The 13,792-nt window shown below is 35.5% G+C and overlaps 1 protein-coding gene and 1 long non-coding RNA gene across 3 annotated transcripts in view; one reads left to right on the top strand and one right to left on the bottom strand.

The window, feature by feature from the left end:
* LOC105467210 (ADAM metallopeptidase with thrombospondin type 1 motif 19) overlaps window positions 1-5,522 on the top strand; it is a 282,043-nt gene extending 276,521 nt beyond the window's left edge. The window contains exons 22-23 of one of the 2 annotated variants that reach the window (XM_011716699.3): window positions 1,753-1,930; window positions 3,910-5,522. In XM_011716699.3, coding sequence (XP_011715001.3) covers window positions 1,753-1,930; window positions 3,910-4,061 — 330 coding nt within the window. In that variant the 3' untranslated portion in view covers window positions 4,062-5,522. The remainder of the gene's footprint in view (window positions 1-1,752; window positions 1,931-3,909) is intronic. The other variant, XM_024788331.2, reaches the window with a different exon arrangement.
* LOC112424113 (uncharacterized) overlaps window positions 1,305-13,792 on the bottom strand; it is a 38,928-nt gene continuing 26,440 nt past the window's right edge. Inside the window, exons 3-4 of the long non-coding RNA XR_003014787.2 lie at window positions 1,764-1,883; window positions 1,305-1,685 (exon numbers count right to left, since the gene is read on the bottom strand). This is a non-coding gene — a long non-coding RNA (uncharacterized lncRNA). The remainder of the gene's footprint in view (window positions 1,686-1,763; window positions 1,884-13,792) is intronic.

Below are 13,792 nucleotides of genomic sequence, written 5' to 3'. Positions count from 1 at the left end.
ATAAGACCTGAAACTTAAAATCCTAGAAGAAAACCAAAGAAAATGCTTTTGGACATTGGCATAAGCAAGGAGTTTATGAGTAAGACCTTAAAAGCAAATGCAACAAAAACGAAGACACAAATGGGACTTAATTAGGCTAAAGAGCTTCTGCACAGCAAAAGAAATAATCAACAGAGTATACAGAAAACTAACTGAATAGGAGAAAATATTTTCAACCTATGCATCTGACAAGGACTAATACTCAGAATCTGCAAGAGACAACTCAACAAACAAAAGACAAGTAGCCCCATTAAAAAGTTGGCAAAGGACATGAACACACATTCCTCAGAAGAGACACACAGGCAGCTCACAAACATATAAAAAAATGCTCAACATCATTCATCATCCAAGAAATGCAAATTAAAACCAAAATGAGATACCATCTCATACCAGTCGGAATGGCTACTATTAAAAAGACAAAAAAGAACAGATGTTGGTGAGGATGCAGAGAAAAGGGAATACTTATACATTATTGGTGAAAATGTAAATAAATACAACCACTATAGAAAACAGTATGGAGGGTTCTCAAAGACCTAAAAATAGAACTACCATTTGACTCAGCAGTCCCGCCATTGAGTATCTATGCAAAGGAAACAAGTCCTCGTATCAAACAGACACGTGTACTCATATGTTTATCACAGCACTATTCATATTAGCAAAGTTATGAAATCAATCAATGTGTCCACCAACAGATAACTGGATAAAGCAGGTGTGTGTGTGTGTGTGTGTGTGTGTGTGTGTGTGTGTAATAATATGCAGCCAAAAAAGAATGAAATTATGTCTTTTACAGCAATGTGAATGGAGCTAGAGGCCATTATCCTAAGTGAAATAACTCAGAAACAGAAAATCAAATATTTCATGTTCTCACTTGTAAGTGGGAACTAAACAATGGGCCCACATGGACATAGAGAGAGAGAGAGATAATAGACACTGAGGTCTCCAAAAGCAGAGAGAGTTGAAAATTTACATATTGGGTACAATGTTCACTATCTGGCTGATGAGTATACTAGAAGCCCAAACCTTACCATTTTGCTATATATCCATCCCCCGAATCTATAAAAATAAAAAAGCTTAAATGATAAAAATAAAAAAGAGAAAAAAAGTACCTTTTACCTGAGAAATTCAGATTATCGAACATTTTTATTAGCATAATTCTAACATCACCTAATCTACCAAGAAAAAGCAATTACTTTAATAACGTATCTAGCTAAGACATCTTGATATTATTTATAAACATTTTAAGGCCAGAAAAAATAAGGCAGATAAGTATATTTAAAGACTGTAACAAGGATCCAGCTCTAAAAGTAGACATGTGCTAACTTCTGAACGTCAATGATTAAATTAAATAATCATGAATCAATTATTTGTTTGCAAACCATGTATTAGACCTTTGAAAGCTGTCTGCTCAAGCATTACTGATGTCATTCACTCTTTCTCTTCAAGTCATACTGTACCTTTTCCTTTAACCTTCTTTACTCTCATGTCCTTTTCATTACCCAAAACTCTGTCTTAGATCAGCCAGAGGTTCTCAACAGCATTGTGCCCAATTTATGAGCATCAGTGCTTCTGACCCATGTTTTGCCTTGACTGTCGATGCTGCCCCTCATGTTTAATTTTAAGAAACATTTCGAGAAGGTTGCCACATCCTAGAAAATAATAACAGCAAAAAATAAAAATAAAAAAGAACCTTAACAAATCTTGTATTTCTCCTAGTGCTCAATTACCTGTGGCAAAGGAATGCAGTCCCGTGTTATCCAATGCATGCATAAGATCACAGGAAGACATGGAAATGAATGTTTTTCCTCAGAAAAACCTGCAGCATACAGGCCATGCCACCTTCAACCCTGCAATGAGAAAATTAATGTAAATACCATAACATCACCCAGACTGGGTAAGCAGACAAAACAAAAAAGATGTTTTTGAGAAACATAGAAATGCTTATGGCTTCTTGTATTTTGTATATTACTTTAAACCTTGATAGTTGTAAACCTATACTGATTATTTTGGTTTGGACTAAATTGGATCCATTTAAATATGATTTTGTCCAAATGGTCAGGTGGGTAAAAAAAAAGTCCTAAAAACTTAAACTGCTTTGATTCCCAAAGTTGTCCAATCAGAGCCAGATCCAGGAAATAATAATGCCACACCACCCCAGGTCTTTTTGTAACCAAAACTCAGATCAATCCCATGGCAGAACTATCAATTAAGTTAATATCTGCAGAAAGATGAGATTGTAGTGTAAGCCTTAGATTTCTCCATGATTTATAGCCTTCCTTGTTATCTGGGTACAAATTATTCCTTGGAGGGACATAGACTAAAAACTGTCTTTCAAGAAGAATGGGTGCATGGATCTACACCATTAAACAAGAAGTTCTATTTTCTTTTTAAGTTTTGAGAATATGATACTAAATAAAAAAACAAATTCTAGTAGTATTGAATATATTGATGTTTACATTGTTTTATGTTACAAAATGCCTTCATATATTTCCTCAACTTCTGTTATTTAATCTAAACCATAATCGAGAATTAGAGTATATATTTTAAGAAGATAGAGCCTACACTTGCATAACAAATACTAATGAATGATTTAGCATTTATATCTGTGACTTAGTAGCTTTTAACAGCACTCCTGCCTGATTGTCAGTGGGTTAATTTATGTTTAATACCTTTGGTTTTAACCTGTGCATATAATCTCCAGGGGAACAATTTGAATCATACAAAATAATATTACCAAAATGTAAGAAGATAAATTGTCATATGTATTTTTCCAGGCATAAGATTCAGTCAAATGAGAAAACTTGGTTTCTTCATGGAAATACAAAAATTCTCTTTTGGGGGCCAAATAATTAACTAACATTTCTAAGAAATAATCAGTTCAAGGTGAATAACACTGATTAAGACAAAAAGTTAAGCAACTCTAGAGCGGATGTACTAAATACATTTATTCAATAGCAGTATAATTCCTTTCTCCAACAATTACTTTACAGTATATTTCCTTTCTCCAACAAGTCCTTGAAATATTATGTGGCAGAAAATAATGGATTAAAAGAAAATTTTATTAAAATTGCATTTTCTCTATTTATTATTCCTTGAAGGTGTACCCCAAAATACAGAAGCACAATGGTTAGGAAAATCTAAGGTCTTTAAAAATGGAATAATTATGTTAGAATACAATTCTTTCCCATATGCAAAAGAAATAATTGTAGCAGGAGTGACTTTCATTATGCATTCCAGGACACACTATTGTTTTACAAAAAGGGACGCCAAGTCTACATGACCAAATATTCTATACCAAGTTCTCATTTCAAACACTTCAACTATTGCTATAAATCTCAGTCACTTGTGATGATGTGCGTTGATTTTTATAGAACCCTGAAATCACAGCTCCAGATAATCCATTTAGATGTGACTGTTGTCTGGGGAAACTAGGAATATGAAATAACTGTGAGCATATTTTTGCTTTGCTGTTTCCTTGTAATTTCAACCTCAATAATAGTATTTATTAATTTGTATTCCCATAAAGGCAGATATATTGAGCACATTTATTTTTCTTTTTAATTTTCTCTACTAAAATTCAAAAGAAGCTTAAATGAAAGCTATGAAACTGAAGCTTAAAAGTACAACACATTGAACCTGGGAATTATATCTTTAATAAGCCTAAAAACATTTATAAGTAAAAATATTATTCATTCTTTACTTTTTAATCATAGGAGGGGTGTGTGTGTATATCTCTTTGTTGCTTAAATTCCAGAAGGTAATATAAATGAATCAGAGTGTACAAAATCTGCCCCCATTTAAACGCTTGAAGTTTGTTTTTACTGACATATATGATATCTGCATGGGCTGAATTCACTATGTTTTATTTCACAGCTGCTCTGACTTTCAAGTGCCTGGGAGATCAGTGGCCAGTGTACTGCCGAGTGATCCGTGAAAAGAACCTATGTCAGGACATGCGGTGGTATCAGCGCTGCTGTGAAACATGCAGGGACTTCTATGCCCGAAAGCTGCAGCAGAAGAGTTGACCTCTAGCAGGCTGGCTGGATCACAGCTCGTTGCAATTACATTATTTATAAACACACACACTAGCATGTTTTTCAGGCCAAATATTATCAGATTACATATAATTTAATCAAATTAATTTATTTTTTTGCCTGCCAAACATCTAATGTGGTGCTTGTTTTGGTTACACAAACATTTTGATTTCTACTATATGGCTTCATAAATAATTTTATATGAATGAATTAGTTGGATCCAGTAATATAATGAAAAGAAAAAGGAAAAAAATAGATCATTATACTTAAAACAATGTTTTGTTGTTTTGTTAGGGCTATCCCTAAGGTGCTACTCTCTCCCCACCAATAACATTGAATTATCCAGAATGTATACTGACTTAGCATAATAGTTCAGGTATATATGAAGAGAAACTATTTTTGTTTTTTGGTGTCCTGCTGCAGAATTAGCCCATTTTCTGTTATCTGCAGGAGATGTGTAAACATAATGAACCTCATGGTGTTGAACAGGTTTTTAGAGAATGTATTATGAATTTGGTTGAGATTTATAGACATCCATAGGAAAAATTCTGCTGTAATTATAACCTTATTTTGATATGGAAAGGAAAAGTCAAAATAGAGACTTTGATCATGTTCATGAACATGTACTTGAACACAAGTATTGTAACAATGAAACACTGTAATGATTTACACTGAATCACAATTGCACTGTTGATATAGTGTAGAGAAATCGTTAGAAATGGTAACATCTTACAAAAATGTGTATTATTTTAACATGTTATCACTAGATTTTAGCTTTTTTAAAAATATTTTTAACAAAGAAAACATTGATCCACCCATTTCCCTGTATCTTTTTAGCAGATTTATTAGAGTATAGTACTTAGCCTCACGAATCATAATTAGAAAATTTACTAATATTTCTCAGCCTTCTCCCTAGGAACAAGGAAAAACAGAAAGCATATAATACTGTGGTAGTTTCATTGTGTTTTTCTTCCTTTTAAAAATTAAAAAGTTTTACAGTTATGTGAAACGTTCAAAAGCCAGCTTAAAATTTTTCTTGTGAGAAAATATTGTACATGATTCACATGATTTCTTAGATTTTTCAATAAAATATGTAAAACTTGCCATTGAGAGACAATTCTTCATAGACTTGTCACATATCCGCATGTCTGACCGACAAAGGTACTGTCTACTTTTGTTCTGGAGTATCTTCTAGAGGATGTTTGTATAGTGAACTGCCTTGGAGGATAGTATCTCTCTTGGGAGCAAAGGGCAAACATGCTTCTCATTATAAAAGTTTCAGGTTCCCTAAAATTGGGGTTTCTTTACTATAAGACAATCCAATGCATGTGCTGACGTCGCCTGGCTCTCTTCATGTCACCCTATGGGAAATGGGGCTCAAGGAGCCAGTACAGGAAAAGCGGATTCCCTGGCTACTATTGCTGTGAGTAACGAAGTCGTTTGTCTCTAATGCAGGAGTCTTATGTCTTCTGCCCTGAAATCATAATAGGCTAACTTGATAAGTTGCAAGTAGGGTAAAACCTCAAAAGCTTCACAGTTCTTTACATTTCTCTCATTAATATTTTTCACCCTGATTTTAATAAATGTGTTTTAATATCAAGGTCATATTTTTTCCTAGATTGACCCTTCCTATGTAAATCCTTTAATTTAATTGCTGAGATATAGGGTTAACCAATATCAACAAATTTTATGTGAGATAGTAGATGAATGGGAGAAGGAAAAAATGAAATAGTAACTTCCATCCCTTGACTCCTGAATCCATAAATCTAGGTAGAAATAGCACCATGTATTGGTTGATAATTCAGAAAATATACATCTTAGAGAACATTATCTCAGACCTCCAAAGTGTTTTCATCCACCTGGTAGGAGACTAAACTTTTCTTAAAAAGACATATCATTCTGTTAGGCCATCTGCTTCGGGGTGATGGAGAGCACAGTACTATGAGAGATTTACATGACAGGGGGCCCCTGTCCACACTTTATTTGCTATCACATAAGTTCCTTGAACAAAAACAATATTGAATGAAATACCCTAACAGTGAGTGAGACATTTGTTTAGTTCACAGATGGCATTTTGGCAGGAGCATTACAAACTGGGAAAGCAAATTTATTTCAGATCAACTGACTGTTTTTGCAAGAACAAGCTACTGCCTCTTCTGTGATAGAAGGAGTCTAATGTAATCAACCTACAATCAAGATGGTGGGTTGCTTCTCCCATAGAAGGGTACCATAATGTCTTCTCTGCTATTGTTAGATGGAACCCTCAGCAGTGACTGTAGCTAGATTGACCTTGGTGAAAGTAAGTTCATGTTGCTTAGCCCATGCATAATCTCCACTCCTGCTACCATTATCTCTTTATTTTTGAGGGTATTGGTCAAGGACAGAGGTGCGTGGAAGAGACTGATCAACATCAAAAGAACATGTCATCTTATCCACCTGATGATCAAGATCAGTTTCTCCTAAGTATGCTGTTTGGTGAACACTCAAATGGAATATAAGTATATACAGTTCAAGGAGTTCTATCCATTCTTTTTCCTCAGAACTTATTAACAGTTTTTGTCTTGCTCCTTTCAGGTTCCTACCAAACCCATTAGACACAGCCCATAAGTTAGTGCATAGCCATACCTCTGGCTGTTTTTTCTTCTGGTCAAAATAAACAGCCAGATGCACAGCTTGAATTCCTTCTGAGAGGATTTTTCTTACTAATCATTCAGGGCACCTCTGTGCAGGGTTGTAGAGCTACAGCTGTCTACTCTTGGTTATGCTAGCATATTGTGAAGAACCATTAGTAAACCAGGACCAAATGTTTTCTGTCTCAGTCAATTCATTATGATAAAGTCTCTATGAGGCTGTGTGGGTTGAGAGAGTGGAGGCAATGTAGCAGCAGTAGGACCCTTAACCATCAGATCCAATTATTCAAGGAACTCATGCCTAAGTGTGTGCTCAAGACTAATCTTGTACCCTTGATGATGGAGTGATATTCTGCCCAGGTAACCTGGGTGGATCAGACACCACCGAGGTTATAATGAGCAGTTCAAGTTACATGGGAATTTGGTGACCTGTGGTCAAGCATTAAACATTTACTAGCATTTCATTGCAAACCAGAAATAGTTTCTCAAAACAGAAATAATTATTTGTAGAAAAGGACACAGCTTTCTCCAAAGTTATTAAGACCTCACGGTGATTCACCAATAGGATTCTGCTGGAAGCTCCATATAGGATCCTTATGTGCCACTGATTCTTTAAGTACCATAATGTCTGCTGTGCCATATTGCCTAACTAGCAGAGTAGCTTCAATTGCAACCTGAACTGATTATAGATTCTCTCCTTATTCTGTGCACTACATGAAACTGGAAGTCTCTGGGGTTACTCAGTAATAATGTATAAAGTAGCATTCCAAAATGAGTTATACATGTCACAGCCCAAATGGGATGTGTCTCTCTTAGGAAGGGCTAGAGGCAGGAATTTGCACTTTACTTAGAAGGGATATCTCAACATGTCACTGAATTCCTAGAAATTTTACCAAGCTATGAAATTCCTGAAGTTTTTGAGGAACCATTCTCAAGGAGAACTGACCTCCCCTTCATTCAGGGAGTTCTGGGTCTGAGAATCATCTCTCCAGTGAAAACTGATAAAGGGAATGCAATTATCTGGTGTGGTGATTCAAATGCAACGTGTGTTCACTAAGTATAGAGATATAATGGTTACATAAATCAAGAAACACTTTAGTAGAATGCCCACATATTTCAGTCCTAAGGACTCCCTGGTCAATTGGCCAATACCAAAAATTTTTGTAGGTCAAATCATTCCCGTGTTAGTCTGTTTGGACTGCTATACCAAAGTACCTTAGACTGGCTAATTTATAAACAGAAATTTGTTGTTCACAGTTCTGGTAGATGGGAAGTCCAAGATCAAGCACCAGCAGATTTGGTGTCTGGCAAGGACATGTTCATCATAAATGGTGCCTTCGTTTTGTCCTGACATGGCAGAAGGGGTATGATGCTCACTAAAGACTTTTGTAAGGGTGTTACTTCCATTCATGAGAGCTCTGCCTTGTGATTTAATCATGTCCTTAAGGCTCTACCTCTTAGTTCTATCACAGTGGGTATTAAGTTCCAACATATTAGTTTTGTGGGGGTGGCAGGGGGAACCAACATTCAGACCATAGCAATTCCCTTTACTACATTGAATCTGCTGCTCTTTGTAATATCCATGCATGCATGGTCTTTGGAAGTTAAATCCTGCCACTTGGTTCCTGGCCATGAGGAATTTATTATACTCATTAAATTCTATAAGATCAGTTCTATGGCAGCATTTCCCAATGTTACTCCGGCTTCCAGAGAATAGCCACTACAGAGTTCTTTAAGGATTCTAACGCTGCCTTCACCATTGTATCTTTCAAAGCCTTGATTAGGGAATGCCCTCTGGGCCCTCTTGGGGAATATATTTAACAGGTGGATGAACATAAGTATCATATTAAAACCAGTCTTCCTAAATGTATACCTTTCTCTGTACTACATTGTAGCAAGGAAGTCTGGCATCTCAACTTTGCTCAATATGAACCACTATTGGGTCCAGTTTTCAGTCAAACTGTTAGAATTACACTCAGTCATATCAACTAATGCCTTAAATCCAAAATCTCTACTTATCACATACATATCAAAAAAAAATTAAGCTAATCCAAGATTGTATATCTTCCATCCTAAACTAAAACCTCTAAGAAACATCCCCACACAGTTTATATGACTTTGCAAAATCTTGTAATTCTTTTAGAACCTTAAAGTACAACCTCATCAGTCACAGTTTTTACCTGGTCCCCTTGAATCTTCCAGGACGTGAGTCTGAGTATGGATTTAGCAGACATGACAGATAGGGAAAGGTCCTGAGGAAAATCAGCAGTACAACTGAAAAAGGTTTGCTGTGTTGAGGTGCCTCAACACAGTAAAGGCTGTATGTGTCAAATCCATAGTTAACATCATATTAAACAGAGAAAAGTTGAAAACTTTTCACCTAAAAATGGGAATAAACAAGGGAGCCTACATCACTCTTATTCAACATAGTGTTGAGAATCACAGCCAGAGAAATTACAGAAGAGAAAGAAACAAAGGGCATGCAAATTGGAAAGGAAGAAGTAAAATTTGGCCCTGTTTGCAGAAGACATGATCTTGTATATAGAAAAACCTAAATACTCTTAGAACTGATAAATTCAGTAAAATCTCAGTATACAAAATCAACATACAAAAATCAGTAGTGCTTCTACATGCTAACAATGACAACCTGGAAAAGACATCAAGAAAGTAATCCCATTTACATTAGCTCCAAAATAAAATGAAATAAAATACCTGGGAATAAATTTAACTAATGAAGTAAACAATCTCTGCACGTAAAACAAACTAAAATACTGATGAAAGAAATTCAATAGACACAAACAAATGAAAAGGCATCCCATGGCCATGAACTGGAAAAAATTAATGTTGTTAAAATGATCATACTCCCCCAAACAATCTACAAATTCAATGAAATCATTATCAAAGTGGCAATAGCATTCTTCACAGAAATACAAAAGGCAATTCTAAAATTTGTATGAAACCATAAAAGGCTTCCATGCTTATTGCAGCACTATTTACAATAGTCAAGATATGGAATCAACCCAAGTATCTATCAACAGATGAATGCATAAAGAAAATGTGGTATATATAGACAATGGAATACAGCTCAGCCATAAAAAAGAATGAAATCCTATCATTTGCAGCAACACAGATGAGCCTAGAGGACATTATGTTACATAAAATAAGCCAGAAACAGAAAGTTAAACGCTACATGCCTCACTCAAATGCAGAAGCTAAAATATATTGCTCTCATAGAAATAAAGAGTAAAGAAGTCCCAGAGGCTGGGAATGGTAGGGGAAAGGGGAGATAGGGAGAGATTTATTAAAGGAAACAAAATTATAGCCAGTTACAAGGAATAACCTCTAGTGTTCTATATCACTCTAGGATGACCATAGTTAACATTAATATATTTTTTCAAACAGCTAGAAGAAAAATAATATGAACATTCCCAATAGAAAGAAATGATCAGTATTTTTGAGATGCTGGATATGCTAATTACCTTGATCTGATAACTATACATTGAAACATTACTATGTACCCATAAAAAAATGGAAATATGTGGGTATATATATGTGTGGGTATAACTATTATGTATCAATTTTTAAGATAAAAATATTTAAAGGTTTTATTTCAGAGCAGTCACAGAAGCTTTTTCTACTCCCAACTTGGATCTTGAACTGTGACTTTAAATTCCATCTTATCATTTTCTTTCTGTAAGTTCTTCAGCACATTTAGAAGCAGTGAATCAACTCCACAGTCAGTATTCTCTTTGTTTGCGAAAAGGTTCTAATGCAGCAGATAATAACTCTGCACATTGCCTCTGTAGCCACTTAGATTATACAGGCACTAGGGGTGACTATAGGTGATTTAAATAACTGTTGAATCCCACTTACCCCTGGCAATAGGGTCATTCATGTCTTTAAATCTAGTCTTTAAATGTCTTTAAATCTAGAGAACACGTTTCAAATTTTATTTTTAAAGTTCTGTTTCCTGGAAACACTTCTAGTTGGTTCAGTCAGCAGAGCAGTTTCAGAGGGTTATAGGATAATGTAGTTGAGCTCACACAACTGTGAGAGGAGATGGGAAACTGAAGTGCTGTAAGAGGAGTTGGAGGATTAGAGGAGTCACCAGCCAATCAATCCAAGGGTCAGGCACAGCCAGCTAAGAAAAACTATGAACGGGTAGTCTGCAAGGAAATCTATGGGATGTTGTTGCCTCTGTGTACTTTCCTTCTTTATAGGTTCACAGCCAACATCTGGTAGTGAATCTGACTTTTCTGTTGGTCAACAGGACCAACAGTTGGAAAGAAAAAACGGGTCTGGAGCTCAAGAGAGCAAAGTCAAACTGGAATCTGCCAGGCACATACACCTCTGTCACTGCATCTGACTAAAAGAGAGTTGCAGGTTAATGGATACTGTTTCAATTTGGCCTTCAGAATCTCAAGGAAGTCCCTCTTCTGGTCAGTTCTCACCTAGAATCACACAGGGAAGGGGTACTCTGGGAAACATAATTGAATTTTTAACTATAGATTGTTAATACTACTTTAATTTTTAATTTTTCCTGTTTTGCTTTTATAGCAGTTATACCTAAAGTGAAAATACCTGTTCATATCCACTCTCAAAATAACGGCAAATTTTTTAGTGCTTAATATATGCTGAGCATTCTGTTGGCCACTATACATATTAAACCTCAGAGCAACCTTTAAGATACCAATATCTTTCGTTTTTAGCTGAGGAAACTGAACCTCAGTGAGACTCAGAATCTTGCCCAAAAACACAAGTTAGTTGGATGTATAGAGGCTCCCTATTACATAAATACTGTGCATTCAATTATTCTAATTGCCACTGTTATTTACCAATTTTGAAAACATAAGAAAGGCACAGGATTTATATAACCCAATCACAGTCTTGCTTTTTAATCGAAACTATGCAAATAATTTCTAAATTATCTCAGTTTGATGAACCTCGACAGCTCATCTGATCATTGTACTGGAGCTGGAAATACTTTCAGATGTTTCCACTGGCTTTCGGTAATCTTGAAAGCTAGAAAGAAAGAAAAAAAAAGAAAGAGAGAATAAAAGGGGAAAATGTGAATTATTAGGTTGGTGCAAAAGGATTTACAATTACTTTTAGTGGCAAAAACTACAATTACTTTTGCACCAACCTAATAATATATAAATAGTTTTGCCTAGTGAAGCCATATTTAATTGTATTTCTTCAATTCTTGTGGTTCAGAAACAAATACTATGGATGCAAATTCATCCATGGGAAAATGATACTGTATTTTTTTAAAATGCTGTAAAGAAAGAGCAAATGATTAGTTGCACGGTAGGAGTTGAGAGGCCTCAGATATCCACATTCCCATCAGACTGCTCTTCCAATATAGTAACTCTTTATTTATATGTGTTTATACCCTATGTCACTCTTGAACAAAGCTATTATTGACAATAAGGCACTAGAAACCCTAACCCAGTATTTTTTAAAATTATGATCAAGTAACTTATTTTTTAAGAGTTAATAGGAAAACAATGAAGGAGATGTTATGTGATCAGATAAATTTTGAAAATGTTAGAGTTAACAAAACAGAATGTCTCCACCTTCAAGATGAGCTTATGAACTATAAACTACCAGAAGAGAATTATACAGGATGTCATCTTGGGCAATGGAATACTTTTTCACAGAGTATGGCTGGAATACAGATTTAAAAATGAAGCACCAAGGCATTTGTTAAAAGTTTAACTGGATTATCAATTTTCAATCATAGTTAAGTCCTAATAGAACGGAAGGGAAAACAGCAATCATCATTTATTGATCAAGGGGCTTCATTAGGGTCTTCATTTGGAAGAGGCCATGTTATAGTACTGCTCTTTTGTGAAGTATCCTTTAGTGTAAAGGCCTTTAAAACAAAAATTTGAAGTACAGTATCAAACAAAAGATGAGAAGATGAGAGGATAAATTATCACTGTAAGGTTTCAAAGGAGAGAAAAGTTATACCTACTAGGGAAAATATGTAAAGGTTTTGCAAAAGGTTAGGTATCGGCGATGACCCATGAATGATGTATTAGGAGGTAGTCGACAGCCATGGATGGGAAGGAGTGTTTCTAGGCAGTAGAGCTGGCATTAGCAGAGACACAGGTTCTCACTTATAAGTGAGAGCTAGGAAATGGCTACACATGGATATAAAGATGGAAACAACAGACAGTGGGGGTTTTACAAGGGGGAGAAAGGAAGGGGGCCAAGGGCTGAAAAACCACCTACTAATACTATGTTCACTATTTGGGTAATAGGTTCACTAGAAGCCCAGACAACACCATTATGCAATATACTCATGTAATAAGCCTGCACCTTTACCCCTGAATCTATACTTTAAAAAGTAAAAGCTTGATTTCCTGATAGTCAGGTAGGCTACCTACAGGGATAGCAATGAGAAATAAGAATTGATGGTTTGGGGGTAAAGGCAGACAAAGGATGGTGGGAGAAGACGGAGACTAAACTTGTAAGTAGAACAAGACAGTATTGAAGCCTTGGGCAACTACAGAATGACGGAAGTATTGAAAGGAAGGACGCCTAAGGAAAACTGAAGGCTCATACCACCTACCTCATGCTTTGGCTAAGGAAAAAGCCTAATCAAATATATTTGGATCTAGGTTCTGTGTTTCTGCTTGCCAATATAGAAAGCCAAAGACAAGTAAATTTCTTCTTGAAGGTGTGTGTTATTCCCCAAAGAATCTTTTAGGAAGAGCAAGCAGCCTGAGAAATATTTGTTCATTAGATATATTCTGGCAGCAAGCAGGAAAATCCAGAAAGTACCAAGCACATGCACATACACATAATACACTTGATTCTTGAAACACTTGTGGTTTCACTGTTTTGTTATTAACTGTCATTATGAAGTACCTATTACTTTCTCTAGTAAATGCATTTATAAAACCATCCAAACCTATTTAAATATTGTAAAATAGTGATAGAGTTTGGGTCCAAAACATTCTCAGAGAAAAAGTTAACTGCTTAATTCAGTTTTACAACTATAAGTAGGGCAGATATTTTTTTAACACACCCCCTCATGTTTATTACTGTGAAGAAGGTAAGTACTCTCCAGTGTCTTGCTTGATT

The sequence above is a fragment of the Macaca nemestrina genome, chromosome 6, assembly GCF_043159975.1.
Source record: "Macaca nemestrina isolate mMacNem1 chromosome 6, mMacNem.hap1, whole genome shotgun sequence".
Classification (NCBI taxonomy): domain Eukaryota; kingdom Metazoa; phylum Chordata; class Mammalia; order Primates; family Cercopithecidae; genus Macaca; species Macaca nemestrina.
The sequence above is the reverse complement of the archived record's forward strand: the minus strand, read 5'-3'. Positions and strand labels throughout refer to the sequence as shown.